Source organism: Tachysurus fulvidraco, chromosome 12 (genome assembly GCF_022655615.1).
Source record: "Tachysurus fulvidraco isolate hzauxx_2018 chromosome 12, HZAU_PFXX_2.0, whole genome shotgun sequence".
In the NCBI taxonomy this organism is placed as follows: domain Eukaryota; kingdom Metazoa; phylum Chordata; class Actinopteri; order Siluriformes; family Bagridae; genus Tachysurus; species Tachysurus fulvidraco.
Window position 1 is genome coordinate 26987721 of NC_062529.1, and position 17500 is coordinate 27005220.

The window sequence follows — 17500 nt, forward strand, 5'->3', positions numbered from 1 at the left end:
ATTTTACTCTAATACACACACACATAAGTACACACACACATACACACACACATACAAACACACAAACACACACACACATATACACACACAGAGGAGTGTTCATGTACATGTTTATGGAATAATGGATTATGAGAGGTTTAAATTGGGATTTGCAACAGGGCACAAAACTGTAGACAGTTGAGCTACATCAATAATAATAATAATAATAATAATAATAATAATAATAATAATAATAATAATAATAATAATAATTCTCATGTCTCAAGCACAAGTTTGTAAAAAAAATCTGTAACAAATATTTTATTTTGATGTTAAACCCACAGCCTGATGACAGAAGTAAACCAGCACAATGAGCTCACTGTCAGAAGAACATTCTCAGAGCTTCTGTGGATCATTAACACTTCTGTTCTGATGGGAAACGCTCTGTTTTAGGATCCTGCAGAGAACATTGTCACGTTCCCCAGAAGAACAAACTGATTTATATTTCCAGATTTCTTTTTTTTTTATTATTCTTTAAAAAAACAGAATAATAATCTGCATCTAATTATTATTATTATTATTATTATTATTATTATTATTATTATTATTATTATTATTAATACATGATGAGTGTTTCTCTGTATGTTCCGTGCTGGTGCTCCTCCATCAGGCCTTTACAACTCACTGATCTGCAGCTCTTTATTAGTTTAGTGTGATGTCTCACATCATCCATCAGTCAGGTGACAGACGCTCAGCTGTCATTAAGTCTGAGTGAGAAAGTTCATCTGGAACTTTACATTTATTTAAATATTTTATTGTAACTTATTATTCTTTATATCTTCTCCAGACGGCTCCATCATCATCAGCTGATATCAAAACACATCTCTTATAGATTTCATTAAAATCTCACTTTATTTTTATTTACTGAAGAACACAAAATGTGTGTACATTATAAATATAATAAATATAATATTACATTAAACATGTTCCTTATCCGTTCCTTAGATAATGGTGTAATAACACAAGGGTGCACAAACTTTTCACCCAGATGAATGTTATAAAGTTCCTCACTGTTGTAAACACTAAGTATTTCAGCATATTGTGTGAAACAGTGAACAGGCAGAAATCCGTCTCTCCGTGTCACTAAACTCAGACATGATCACAATCCTGCTTCATTTCGCTGATTATATTTAATACAGACACAAATAATCTGCTGCTGTGTTAAAGTACAGACCGAATAATCACTTCTCCGTCTGTCCTGAAGCTCCTGAAGCTCTGTGAACATGTTCTACACCTTTACTGCCAATACATACAGTGTTAAAATGATGAAAGTGAATACAGATAAAACTTCTGCAGCGCTCATGGAGGTGTTATAAAGGCCTTATGTAGGTGCATTTCACATACAGATAAAAGTTTCTTTTTTTTATTTCAGTTTATACACCTGAGCAATTAAGGGTTAAGGGCCTTGCTCAGGGGCCCTGCAGTGGCAACTTGGTAGACTGGGATTCGAACCAATGACCTTCCAATCAGTAGTCAAAACCTTAACCACATTCTCATGTAGACCCCTGAATTATTCTATAAACATGTCATAAGTGTTATAGCACGATGAAACTCTCAAAACAGCTCAAAGACAAAACTACTGAACTTTATCATCATCATCACGCAGTGTCTGTTACTACAACCTGCATTCAGGGAGAATAACACACACACACATGAACACATACACACACACGAACACATGCACACACAAACACACACACACGAACACATGCACACACACATACATACACACACACAAACACACATACACCCACACACGAACACATGCACACATACACACACACATACATGCACACATACATGCACACGAACACATACAAGCATGCACACACACACATACACACACACACAAACACACACACACAAATCCCTTAAATGGGGGCTTTAAGTCTTTGACCTTAATTCAGCCCAATTTGGAAGCCCTTACAGTGAAATTCTCTCAACTGAAGTGACGTGAACCCAGAATCAGAACGTCTGAGGAACCGAGTCTCTCTCTGGACCAGACATGTGCTGATATTAAACCTCATGATTATTACTGAACTTTTATTACAGGTTTGAATTATATCCTGAAATATAATGAACAGCTGACAGAAAAGTCTTACACAATATTTATCCATCATGATGATGATGATGACGATGACGATGATGAGTTAAATATCTCAGGACAGATCTGTAGTGTTCCTGATACTCAGCACATGGCTGCACTCCTAAATTAACTCTCGCCCTCAAACCTATTACTCACTAATGCCCTTATATAGTCTCCTTTAAGCCCCGCCCTTTATCCATAAAGCTCTATCTTATTTCCCCACTTATTAACGCCCCCTCTGATTGGTCGATAGTGCCCGACTCCTCCCTCTTGGCATGCCTTTGAAAATGCTCGTTCTGCTCCTTCTGTTATCATCTGTTGAAAATATGTAGATAATACACGCACTTTTCAAGACAAATTTATATTTATTTTTGTTTACGAAAGGATGAAAAGGCTGTAATATAACAATAAGAAAATACTGTTAATTTTTGTCTGTTTTTGTTATAAAGTACTTATTAAATGTCAGTCAGATGTTAGTGCTGAGCTTCAGGTGTGAAGTTCAGAGCTGAAGGAGATAAAGTGAAGGAAGTGTGAAGGTTTTCTCTATTAAAACTGCAATAGAGAAATGAACTAAACTCCACATTCTGTTGATATGATGATGATGATGATGATGATGATGATGATGATGATGAAGGCACTTGTCCGTACTGAGCGATGCGATGCAGCACACGTGTCCTGAACATGTACAACACATTTCTTTGACGTTATATTAAATCTCGTTAGACGTTCCTGGGGTTTTGCTGCAGAACATTTGCATGCTGTAGGACTTGAGTGGAACACGGAGAATAATCCCAGAAGGCAGAATGAAGGCGGGACGACGTTCTCACTTTAAACATCTCCTTTATGTTTCCACCACGAGGGAATCCTGCATGCGTGTGATGTTCATCATTTAACGCTTCTCTTCTTCCTCATTTCTGATGAGTTTCCCAATGATCAGCGATGCCTATTAATAAACAGGAGCCACAGCAGTGTTCTGACGTACGCCTCGCCTCTGTTTACTCGCCTCAAAACAACAAAAACAAACAACACCATATATGGACACGCAGTGGGTTTGAGTGTAAACCATGACGTCTACACTGCTGTCAGTTCTGTAGTCTTTAATCAGTAAAACGCTCTGAATTCACAGTAATGTTGTCTAAAGCAGTTGTGGATCTGTGCTGTGGTCACAAACACCACAAACACCACACACACAACAAACACCACACACACACAACAAACACCACACACACAACAAACACCACAAACACCACACACACAACAAACACCACACACACAACAAACACCACACACACACAACAAACACCACAAACAGAACAAACACCAAACACAACAAACACCACACACAACAAACACCACACACAACAAACACCACAAACACCACACACACAACAAACACCACAAACAGAACAAACACCAAACACAACAAACACCACACACAACAAACACCACACACAACAAACACCACAAACACCACGCACACAACAAACAGAACAAACACCACACACACCACAAACACCACACACCACAAACACAACAAACACCACGCACACAACAAACACCACAAACAGAACAAACACCAAACACAACAAACACCACACACAACAAACACCACAAACACCACGCACACAACAAACACCACAAACAGAACAAACACCAAACACAACAAACACCACACACCACAAACACAACAAACACCACACACACAACGAACACCACAAACACCACACACACAACAAACACCACACACACCACAAACACCATAAACACCACAAACACAACAAACACCACACACAACAAACACCATAAACACCACACACACAACAAACACAACAAACACCACACACACACAACAAACACCACACACACAACAAACACCACAAACACAACAAACACCACACACATAACAAACACCACACACCATAAACACCACACACACCACACACAACAAACACCATAAACACCACAAACACAACAAACACCACACACACAACAAACACCACAAACACCACAAACACAACAAACACCACACACACCACACACACACGGAGCATGTGGACCATCTATGTAATGCCAATGTCCTTATTATGGAAGATGATGAACTTTATCTGCAGCAGATTATAAAACACAACAGAGTTTAGAGTGAAAACTAAAATGTTGAAGCTCAAAGATGGAAAAAAAAAATTCACAAAGAACAAAACGAAATCTCAGCTGTGAAATACAGAGAGAATAAAAGTCCTCAGGAGTTAAAATATATCTTAAAGTAGAAAAGTGTGTGGTGATATACGTGAGGTGTGTGGTGATATACGTGAGGTGTGTGGTGATATACGTGAGGTTTGTGGTGATATACGTGAGGTTTGTGGTGATATACGTGAGGTTTGTGGTGATATACGTGAGGTTTGTGGTGATATACGTGAGGTGTGTGGTGATATACGTGAGGTGTGTGGTGATATACGTGAGGTTTGTGGTGATATACGTGAGGTTTGTGGTGATATACGTGAGGTGTGAGGTGATATACGTGAGGTTTGTGGTGATATACGTGAGGTGTGTGGTGATATACGTGAGGTGTGTGGTGATATACGTGAGGTGTGTGGTGATATACGTGAGGTTTGTGGTGATATACGTGAGGTTTGTGGTGATATACGTGAGGTTTGTGGTGATATACGTGAGGTGTGTGGTGATATACGTGAGGTTTGTGGTGATATACGTGAGGTTTGTGGTGATATACGTGAGGTGTGTGGTGATATACGTGAGGTTTGGACACATCTGGAGGACAGTCGCTCTCAGGGACGAATCCAGCAGCAGATTGGACTGTGAGATTTTTATTGTGAAATGTTTTAGAACTGAATTAAGGGACAAATAGAAAAGTATTTTGTTTACTTTTGAATTTACTGAAAATTTCAAAAGCACTTAAAGATCGGGAAACAAACCAAGTGGAAAAGTCCGAGCACTAGATTAGATTAGATTAGATTAGATTAGATTAGATTAGATTAGATTAGATTAGATTAGATTAGATTCCATCACCTGGTTAAATATTGATCAGAGGAACGTGTGGAGAACTGAGCAGGTAAGATAGGAGGACAGATAAGAGCTCGGAGGAGCAGGAAGGGAACTGAGGATATACAAACAGTCAGGGTTTACAGAGCTTTAGTAAAGATCCAGTTTATTCGGCTCAACAGCGCCCCCACAGTTACTCAGTAAAATGGATCCAGTCGAGTTTATTACCAATAAATACAGAGCAAAGGGATCGTGCGGAAATCTGCTATTAATAACAGGGCAGAATTATGCTGAATTCTCTGTTCATTCAGTTAGTATACTGAACACTTATACTGAACACGTATACTGAACACATACTGAACACTTATACTGAACACTTATACTGAACACTTATACTGAACACTTATACTGAACACATACTGAACACTTATACTGAACACTTATACTGAACACATACTGAACACTTATACTGAACACTTATACTGAACACATATACTGAACACTTATACTGAACACATACTGAACACTTATACTGAACACATACTGAACACTAATACTGAACACTTATATTGAACACATACTGAACAACACTAATACTGAACACTAATACTGAATATTAATACTGAGCAACACTAATACTGAACACTAATACTGAACAACACTAATACTGAACACTAATACTGAACACTAATACTGAACACTAATACTGAACAACACTAATACTGAACACTAATACTGAATATTAATACTGAACAACACTAATACTGAACACTAATACTGAACACTAATACTGAACAACACTTATACTGAACACTAATACTGAATATTAATACTGAACAATATTAATACTGAACAACACTAATACTGAACACTAATACTGAACACTAATACTGAACACTAATACTGAACACTAATGCTGAACACATACTGAACAACACTAATACTGAACACTAATACTGAACAACACTAATACTGAACAACACTAATACTGAACACTAATACTGAACAACACTAATACTGAACACTAATACTGAACAACACTAATACTGAACAATACTAATACTGAACACTAATACTGAACACTAATACTGAACAACACTAATACTGAACACTAATACTGAACACTAATACTGAACACTAATACTGAACAACACTAATACTGAACACTAATACTGAACAACACTAATACTGAACACTAATACTGAACAACACTAATACTGAACACTAATACTGAACACTAATACTGACTGCTGAATAATTCTGGAGCCTGAGAGGGACTGGGATTAGAACACTGTGTGTCTCTGATACACTTCACTTAGTAAAACAATGGACATTTTTATTCTTTATTTTAAATCTTTTTACAGTTCAGTCGTAAACAATGGACTCATTATTATATCTAAAATGTAACCAATAAATAAATAAAAACACTTTAAGCATCACATATAAATATTTAAATCCGTACGAGCTGATTGGTGCAGACTGTGAGCGAGATGAAGCGCAGAGTAAAGAGGAGGACTGATTAAGTGAATGTACAGTGATAAGGAGACGACCTCATCCTGCAGGCTACAGACAGGAAACACCACAAGCAGGTGAGTAAACACTCTTTAACACTCGTATCTCTCACACACACACACACACACACACACACACACACACACACACACACACACACACACACACACACACAGTGGGTCACAGAGCCGTGTTTAAGCTTCATCTCTCATCTTCTCGCTCTTGACTTTACAAACTGTAAAGTCTCCAAATAAACACTTCCTAACAGTATTTAAAGTGGACAACAGAAACGTGTCAGCGGTATTTTATTCGTTTATTCCAGTTACAACGTTGTCAGATTCAGTAAGAATCCAGTCTCTGCGTTCCTGTGGGTCAAAGTGCAAGAGAAACAGATCAGACTAAGAGACCAGGAGACGATGGAAATCTTTTAAACACAGTGTTAATGACGAGAAGGTGGAAGATATAAATAAAAGAAATCTGAAAGTTTAACTCTTTAAATGTGTCTCAGTTTTCATTCAGAGATAAAGGAGTAAACGTGTGATCAAAGCAAACCACAAACATTGTCGAGATAATGAGCTTACTCAGCGTCTTGTCTCGTTAATGTTCAACACGTGGTCCTGGATTTCATCACATGCAGTAAATTAAACACAGACATCAGTAGATCCCAGTCGAACACGATCCTGCTGATTTCACACCGCTGTAGTAAACATGCTGTAGTTACGTTGCTTTCAGACTGAAACTGTTTGTTCAGATGCTCACAGCAGACGTCTGGACCTCCTGCTGATGGCCTGAACACAGCCGAGGCCAAAGATAAACCACTCCGGCTGCTTAACCGGGGATCCGCTGGGGTTCAGTTTAATGGAGTTAAATCATTTTTATTTATGACTGAGAGCTTCACTTTACTCTGAATGTTACAGAAGATGTTTAATATTCTATAATATTAATAAGTTGTAAATAAAACTAAAATCATCTGAACTGCAGAAGAGCTGCAGAAACAGAAGTGTCTTTGAGAGAGAACAGGACGTCTCCATGACAACCACATTCAGGAGAAAACAAGCAACCCTAACCCTAACCCTAACCCTAACCCTAAATGTTTGGGTTTTAATCTGTGTGTAAAACACTATACACCTATACTGAACACTATACTGAACACTATACTGAACACTATACACCTATACTGAACATTATACTGAACACTATACACCTATACTGAACATTATACTGAACACTATACACCTATACTGAACATTATACTGAACACTATAGAGACACTAAAGTGTAACTACAGTGTAAATGTTTGGGTTTTAATCTGTGTGTAAAACACTATACACCTATACTGAACACTATACTGAACACTATACTGAACACTATACACCTATAGTGAACATTATACACCTATACTGAACATTATACTGAACACTATACACCTATACTGAACATTATACTGAACACTATACACCTACACTGAACATTATACTGAACACTATACACCTATACTGAACATTATACTGAACACTATACACCTATACTGAACATTATACTGAACACTATACACCTATACTGAACATTATACTGAACACTATACACCTATACTGAACATTATACTGAACACTATACACCTATACTGAACATTATACTGAACACTATACACTTATACTGAACACTATACACCTATACTGAACATTATACTGAACACTATACACCTATACTGAACACTATACTGAACACTATACACCTATACTGAACACTATACTGAACACTATACACCTATACTGAACACTATACTGAACACTATACACCTACACTGAACACTATACTGAACACTATACACCTATACCGAACATTACACTGAACACTATACACTTATACTGAACACTATACACCTATACTGAACACTATACTGAACACTATACACCTATACTGAACACCTATACTGAACACTTAACATACTTAACACTATATACTTATACTGAACAGTATACTAAATATTATACATTTGTATTGAACATTATAGGGAACACTATACACTTCATACTGAACATTATACTGAACACTATACACTTATATTGAACACTTATACTGAAGACTTATACTGAACACTATACCAAACACTATACACTTATATTGAACACTTATACTGAACACTATACACTTAGACTGAACGCTATTCTGAACATGTATCCTGAACACATACTGAACACTATACACTTATACTGAACGCTATGCTGAACACCTATACTGAACACTTATACTGAATACTTATACTGAACACCTATACTGAACACTTAACATACTTAACACTATATACTTATACTGAACAGTATACTAAATATTACACTGAACACTTTCAATTAACACTATACTGAACACTATACATTATATTGAACACTTATACTGAACACTATACACTTGGACTGAACGCTATTCTGAACATGTATACTGAACATGTGTACAGAACACTTATACCGAACACTATTCACCTACACTGAACATTATACTGATCCCTTATACTGAACACTATACACCTATACTGTGTGTGTCTGTGTTCACTGCTGTGTGTGTGTGTGTGTGTGTGTGTGTGTGTGTGTGTGTGTGTGTGTGTGTGTGTTCACTGCTGTGTGTGTCTGTGTTCACTGCTGTGTGTGTGTGTGTGTGTGTGTGTGTGTGTGTGTGTGTGTGTGTGTGTTCACTGCTGTGTGTGTGTGTTCACTGCTGTGTGTGTGTGTTCACTGCTGTGTGTGTGTGTGTGTGTGTGTTCACTGCTGTGTGTGTGCACTTTGGATGGGTTAAATGCAGAGAACATTCTGAGTCTGGGTCACTGTACTCAGCCGTATGTCACGTCACTTGTCACTTATGAGTATTTAGCCATGCTACATTGCCAATGGCGGTGCGGAATCCTCGTTATTTGTCACGTCTTTGTTGTCTTTTGTTGTGTCTGTGTTCCTGTTTTTGTTTATTTTAATGAATAAACCAGTTTATTTTAGCTATCCTACATCTGGGTCTATTTTTAAATGAAAAGATTCTAAATGACATTTTCTAGCATTGCTGCCAACACAACCATTTACACTTATACTGAACATCATACTGAACATTATACTGAACATTATACTGAACATTATACTGAACATTATACTGAACATTATGCTGAACATTATACGGAACATTATACTGAACACTATACACCTACACTGAACACTATACTGAACACTATACACCTATACCGAACATTACACTGAACACTATACACTTATACTGAACACTATACACCTATACTGAACACTATACTGAACACTATACACCTATACTGAACATTATACTGAACACTATACACGTATACAGTTCATATATATACTGAACACTACACACCTATACTGAACATTATACTGAACACTATACACCAATACTGAACACTATACACCTATACTGAACATTGTACTGAACACTATACACCTATACTGAACATTATACTGAACACTATACACCTATACTGAAGACTTATACTGAAGACTTATACTGAACACCTATACTGAACACTTAACATACTTAACACTATATACTTATACTGAACAGTATACTAAATATTATACATTTGTATTGAACATTATAGGGAACACTATACACTTCATACTGAACATTATACTGAACACTATACACTTATATTGAACACTTATACTGAAGACTTATACTGAACACTATACCAAACACTATACACATATATTGAACACTTATACTGAACACTATACACTTATACTGAACACTATACACCTATACTGAACATTATACTGAACACTATACACCTATACTGAACACTATACTGAACACTATACACCTATACTGAACACTATACTGAACACTATACACCTATACTGAACACTATACTGAACACTATACACCTACACTGAACACTATACTGAACACTATACACCTATACCGAACATTACACTGAACACTATACACTTATACTGAACACTATACACCTATACTGAACACTATACTGAACACTATACACCTATACTGAACACCTATACTGAACACTTAACATACTTAACACTATATACTTATACTGAACAGTATACTAAATATTATACATTTGTATTGAACATTATAGGGAACACTATACACTTCATACTGAACATTATACTGAACACTATACACTTATATTGAACACTTATACTGAAGACTTATACTGAACACTATACCAAACACTATACACTTATATTGAACACTTATACTGAACACTATACACTTAGACTGAACGCTATTCTGAACATGTATCCTGAACACATACTGAACACTATACACTTATACTGAACGCTATGCTGAACACCTATACTGAACACTTATACTGAATACTTATACTGAACACCTATACTGAACACTTAACATACTTAACACTATATACTTATACTGAACAGTATACTAAATATTACACTGAACACTTTCAATTAACACTATACTGAACACTATACATTATATTGAACACTTATACTGAACACTATACACTTGGACTGAACGCTATTCTGAACATGTATACTGAACATGTGTACAGAACACTTATACCGAACACTATTCACCTACACTGAACATTATACTGATCCCTTATACTGAACACTATACACCTATACTGTGTGTGTCTGTGTTCACTGCTGTGTGTGTGTGTGTGTGTGTGTGTGTGTGTGTGTGTTCACTGCTGTGTGTGTCTGTGTTCACTGCTGTGTGTGTGTGTGTGTGTGTGTGTGTGTGTGTGTGTGTGTGTGTGTTCACTGCTGTGTGTGTGTGTTCACTGCTGTGTGTGTGTGTTCACTGCTGTGTGTGTGTGTGTGTGTGTTCACTGCTGTGTGTGTGCACTTTGGATGGGTTAAATGCAGAGAACATTCTGAGTCTGGGTCACTGTACTCAGCCGTATGTCACGTCACTTGTCACTTATGAGTATTTAGCCATGCTACATTGCCAATGGCGGTGCGGAATCCTCGTTATTTGTCACGTCTTTGTTGTCTTTTGTTGTGTCTGTGTTCCTGTTTTTGTTTATTTTAATGAATAAACCAGTTTATTTTAGCTATCCTACATCTGGGTCTATTTTTAAATGAAAAGATTCTAAATGACATTTTCTAGCATTGCTGCCAACACAACCATTTACACTTAACTGAACATCATACTGAACATTATACTGAACATTATACTGAACATTATACTGAACATTATACTGAACATTATGCTGAACATTATGCTGAACATTATACTGAACATTATGCTGAACATTATACTGAACATTATGCTGAACATTATACTGAACATTATGCTGAACATTATACTGAACATTATACTGAACATTATACTGAACATTATGCTGAACATTATACTGAACATTATGCTGAACATTATACTGAACATTATACTGAACATTATACTGAACATTATGCTGAACATTATACTGAACATTATACTGAACATTATGCTGAACATCATGCTGAACATTATGCTGAACATTATACTGAACATTATGCTGAACATTATACTGAACATTATACTGAACATTATGCTGAACATTATGCTGAACATCATGCTGAACATTATACTGAACATTATACTGAACATTATGCTGAACATATTTAATATTTTCCAGTTGAAGATGACGTTTGAGAACGTTCTGGCTGAGGCTGATGGCTTTGGATGTTACCAGATAGTGCTCTTCTTGCTGATGGTGCTCCCACGCATCACCCTCCCATTTCATTTCCTACTGAATAACTTCATTGCTGCCACTCCGCCTCATCACTGTAACCTCAGCTCTCTGGACTTTCCTGGGGAGTCTCTGAGCCAGGAGCAGAGGCTGACTGTCAGCATTCCAAAGGAGGAAGATGGAACCTTTACTTCCTGTCACATGTTCTTACAACCTCAGTTTTATCTTCTGACGAACTCATCGAATGCTACAGAACTTCCTGTGGCTCCGTGTCAGAGTGGATGGGTGTATGACACCAACAAGTCCAGTTTGGTCACACAGGTAATATCTGGAATGTTCTGAGTGAGATGAGTGATATAAGATCATGTTCTTCACATGTTTGTCTCTCTTCAGTTTGATCTGGTATGTACCACAAAGGGATTGACTAAAGCTTCGGCCACCGTCTTCTTCATCGGTGTCATGTTTGGAGCCGTGTTTTTCGGTGTTCTTTGTGACAAGTAAGATGACTTTGATGTGAGATGTTACTAACACGTTTTTTTGTAGGTTAAATTGTCTCCAATTGTCATCTTCTTTTAAATTTCCGATGTTTTCAATGATGAAAAATCTTTTCATTCCTGTATATTAATTGTTGCACAGATTTCATCAGCGAGGGTTTTCATGTGTTCAGGTATGGCCGTAAGACCATGCTGCTGGTTTCCTACATCTTGGCCATCATCTTCAGCGTGACCAGTGCCGTCTCAACCAGCTTCATGATGTTCGCAGTGTTCCGCTTCCTGACGGGATTCAGCCTGTCTGGAATCAGCACGGTGGCCATCGTTCTCAGTGAGTCCGCATCTCTCAGGGTTCTTCCACTTAACACTTCAGACAGGCTAAAGATTACTTCCCATTAGGAATCGATCAGTTGATGGTGGAAACCAATAATCCAGTTATTATAGGATGTGGATTTCTCACTGATATGAGTGACTGGTTTTATTTACAGACGTCCTCGGTCAAATTTTAATCACTTTTTATTCATTTCAGTTACTAGTTACCAATTTAATGAACTTTTTGTGTAACTAGAAAGATTCAAAACAGATTTATATATGGACGTAAACAAGATAGATTAGATTAGATTAGATTAGATTAGATTAGATTCAACTTTATTGTCATTGTGCAAGGTACATGTACAGAGCCAATGAAAAGAGTAGCTGTTTAATCAGGACAAAAGTAATAGCACCCTATAAGCTGAGATAATTGGTATTGGATGTTTGTGTATAAACATATAAAACTGGAGTCCAGGAGTGTAACTCATTAAACAGTGTAATGTCAACCTGTGTCTCTGCAGTAATGTCGGAAGGCTGGTTAAAGAGTAAAGTACCAGAGACTCAGTAGACGACTGTCACACTGACTTTAACGCTGTCTGTTACTGTGTCACAGTTTACACATTAATGAAATACAGGACAGTTTACATCATTATTGAGCAGCTTAGCATGGACAGTTCAATTACATTTACAATACAATTTGCAAATATAAAATATAATATATAAATATTAGTACAAATATCTTGGGATCTCTCTCTCTCTCTCTCTCTCTCTCTCTCTCTCTCTCTCTCTCTCTCTCTCCTTTGTGCCTCATGTTTCACAACTGATTAGAAGACAGTCAGTGTCTCCACATTTATGTCTGTGGTGGTCTGTTGTGATGTGATCTATATTTAAATGCTCTAGAATTTGCACGTGTAGCACTGAGGTTCATCACCTGTTTTAAAGCCCTCACTCATGGTATGTTGTATGTTGTAAGATGGTGTTGGATGGTCTGCTTCCTTATCTTCACATCTTCAGAGATACAGACTTTGATCTCTGGAACTCTCTTACCGTCTGTTCCATTTGTGCTCAATGAACTGGGACAGAGGCGTATAAATGTGCTGCTCTCACCGTCTGGAATAACTTGCAAAATAAGCAGAAACATAAGGATCTGTTCACACTGTCTGTGTCGGGGGGGGGGGGGGGGGTGTCACTGTTGACCATGATTGTTAATAATCACTGTAGCATGATTACTAAAGAACAGAGCAGCTGTGTGTCACACTACTTAAAGATAATTTACCTGCCTGCCACAAGAGGACGCCCTCACCCTGGGACACGTCTTTGGTTATTTCACTCATTGCCTGTTTAAAAACTGTATTATTACTGATGCTCAATACCGTGGAATGTAAAGGGCTGTTGCTTCAGTTAAACCAGTGATTTACGGTGAGTGACACATAACAAACGGGAAGAAGTCACTCAGTCACATGGTGACCATCAGTGAGCAAGTGAAGCTACAGCAGTACAGTGTGATTTCTAACCAGCAGTACAACATTATTAAAATATTATTATTTATATTATTATTAATTTCTTTTTATTTGTAGCCATCGAGTGGGTGGACATTGAGCATCGCACCATTATTGGTGTGTCCAGCAGTGTGGTCTGGTCAGTGGGGAATTCCCTGCTAGCGGGCATTGCCTACCTGATCACTGATTGGAGGATAATGATACTTACAGTCTCCTCCCCCCTTGTGATCGCTGTGGCAACCTGGTGGTAAGGCATCAAGCATGTATCACTTACATATACATTTACCAATAGCTCATATTAATTATTAGTTAGAATATCACACTAAACACCAAAATATGACAAAATACTTTAAAAAAGTATTTAAAAACAAACAAAAAAATTATTTGGATAAATCAGGTAAACATACATACTGACCAGTTACCCCTCCATTACCGACCAGTTACCCCTCCATTACCGACCAGTTACCCCTCCATTACTGAGGAGTTACCTTTTCATTACTGACCAATTATCCCTTAATTACTGAACAGATACCCAGACATTACTGACCGGTTATTCCTCCATTTCTGACCAGTTACCCCTCCATTACTGATCAGTTACACCTCCATTTCTGACCAGTTACTCCTCCATTTCTGACCAGTTACACCTCCACCTCTGACCACTTACACCTCCATTACTGACCAGTTACACCTCCATTTCTGACCAGTTACCCATCCATTACTGACCAGTTACCCATCCATTACTGACCAGTTACCCCTCCATTCATGAGGAGTTACCCTTCTATTACTGACCAGTTACCCCTTAATTTCTGAACAGTTACCCCTCTTTTACTGCTCAGGTTGTGGGTTCGAGTCTCGGGCCGGCCACGACCGAGGTGCCCTTGAGCAAGGCACCGAACCCCCAACTGCTCCCCGGGTGCCGCAGCATAAATGGCTGCCCACTGCTCCGGGTGTGTGTTCACGGTGTGTGTGTGTTCACTGCTGTGTGTGTGTGTGTTCACTGTGTGTGTGTTCACTGCTGTGTGTGTGTGTGTGTGTGTTCACTGTGTGTGTGTGTGTGTGTGTTCACTGTGTGTGTGTTCACTCTGTGTGTGTGTGTGTGTGTGTGTGTGTGTTCACTGTGTGTGTGTGTATGTTCACTGTGTGTGTGTTCACTGCTGTGTGTGTGTGTGTGTGTGTTCACTGTGTGTGTGTTCACTGCTGTGTGTGTGTGTGTGTGTTCACTGTGTGTGTGTGTTCACTGTGTGTGTGTGTTCACTCTGTGTGTGTGTGTGTGTGTTCACTGTGTGTGTGTGTTCACTGTGTGTGTGTGTGTTCACTGCTGTGTGTGTGTGTGTTCACTGTGTGTGTGTGTGTGTGTGTGTGTGTGTGTGTGTGTGTGTGTGTGTGTGTGTGTGTGTGTGTTCACTGATGTGTGTGTGCACTTTGGATGGGTCAAATGCAGAGAACGAATTCTGAGTCTGGGTCACCGTACTTAGCCGTATGTCACGTCACTATCACTCTATTACTGAGCAGTTATTTCTTCATTACTGAGGAGTTACCCTTCTATTACTGACCAGTTACCCCTCCATTACTGACCAGTTACCCCTCCATTACTGAGCAGTTATTCCTCCATTACTGACCAGTTACCCCTCCATTACTGACCAGTTATTCCTCCATTATTGACCAGTTACCCCCCATTACTGACCAGTTACCCCTCCATTACTCAACAGTTACCCGTCATTAGTTACAGTGTGTGTGATACATGGTGTTTTTTGTTTTGATGTTAGGCTGCTCCCAGAGTCGGCTCGCTGGCTGATTGTGAAAGGAAAGACAGCAGAAGCGTATAAACACCTGCAGAAATGTGCAAATGTTAACAGGAGATCAGAATTTACCTCCAAAATCAAACCTCAGGTGTTAACTTCATTAACTCTGTACACAGGATGTTCTTTTACTCTCATCTGTTCTTGGGTATTGGTGATAGATTTTCCTGCAGTCTTTTTGCACTAAATTGTTTTACTGTAATTCCACGTGTTTATTTCACCATCTGTGACTTTTAATCCCACCATCTAATCCCACCATCTAATCCCACCATCTAATCCCACCACCTCCACAATCCAACGTTTAATACCATTTACGTCTGATCTGAGATGCTGAAAGCGTTTGACCGGTTTCAGTTAACCTGCTGCATGTGTAGATGACTAGGAGCAGAAAACAGGCTTCTTCTACAAAAGGTATTTGTGATAAATGTGAGTGTTTACAGATGAGACAGAGGGCAGAGACAAAAGCACCCAGTTTACCTGGAGGGTCGTAGTGAGGACGCAATGGGATCAAAGGTTTTGAGTTTTTTCACGGCACACAACGATATCAAAAAAAGAACTGGGAGGGGAAAAGGAGAGAGTCTGTGCAAAAAAAAGTTAAAATAGAAATGTTGTTGACCCAGATGTCCTATAGAGGGTGTGTTTTAGTAATCAATAATCTGGTTACCTTTATGGTTTGGCATCGATTTCTAGTTGTAAATCCACCAAAGACCCAGATCACAAGTCTGCAAGAGATCATTTTGGATTTCTTTTGCTCAAGGCTTCATTGATTAGAGCTGCAGCACTACCACTACAGGAGCGAGCACAGGGACTCAAACTGAAAATGGTGTTCCTACAGAAGATGAGTTACAGTAAACAACTCTGTGTGTTAAAACCTGGAGAAGGAGAACTGAGATATTTTTATGACTCGGTTTTACAGGTGTGGCCGATATTCACAGTATCTACAGCCACCAGTAGATCTGCCTGGCATGTGGCTCTTTGAGGAGACACTTTTTACCATGACTTTGTGAGCGCACTCACCCCCGAAAGGCAGGAGGCAAAAAACTAGGCCACCTTTCAAAAGCCATGCAATCGTCTCTACCTGAAGGAGGAAA

General features: G+C 38.4%; 2 protein-coding genes across 3 annotated transcripts in view; both read left to right on the forward strand.

The window, feature by feature from the left end:
- Nucleotides 1-3102, forward strand: part of ttbk1b (tau tubulin kinase 1b) — a 38180-nt gene extending 35078 nt beyond the window's left edge. For both annotated transcript variants that reach the window (XM_047821288.1, XM_047821289.1), the window contains one exon: nt 1-3102. This exon is cut by the window's left edge and continues 1218 nt beyond it. The gene's annotated coding sequence lies outside the window, so the exon portion shown is untranslated.
- Nucleotides 3103-6598: 3496 nt separating this feature from the next.
- The window catches only part of LOC113662025 (solute carrier family 22 member 7-like), a 13245-nt gene continuing 2343 nt past the window's right edge, over nt 6599-17500 (forward strand). Inside the window, exons 1-6 of the mRNA XM_027176642.2 lie at nt 6599-6708; nt 12255-12629; nt 12702-12805; nt 12976-13130; nt 14689-14857; nt 16377-16500. Of these exons, the coding sequence (XP_027032443.1) occupies nt 12261-12629; nt 12702-12805; nt 12976-13130; nt 14689-14857; nt 16377-16500 (921 nt within the window). The 5' untranslated portion in view covers nt 6599-6708; nt 12255-12260. The remainder of the gene's footprint in view (nt 6709-12254; nt 12630-12701; nt 12806-12975; nt 13131-14688; nt 14858-16376; nt 16501-17500) is intronic.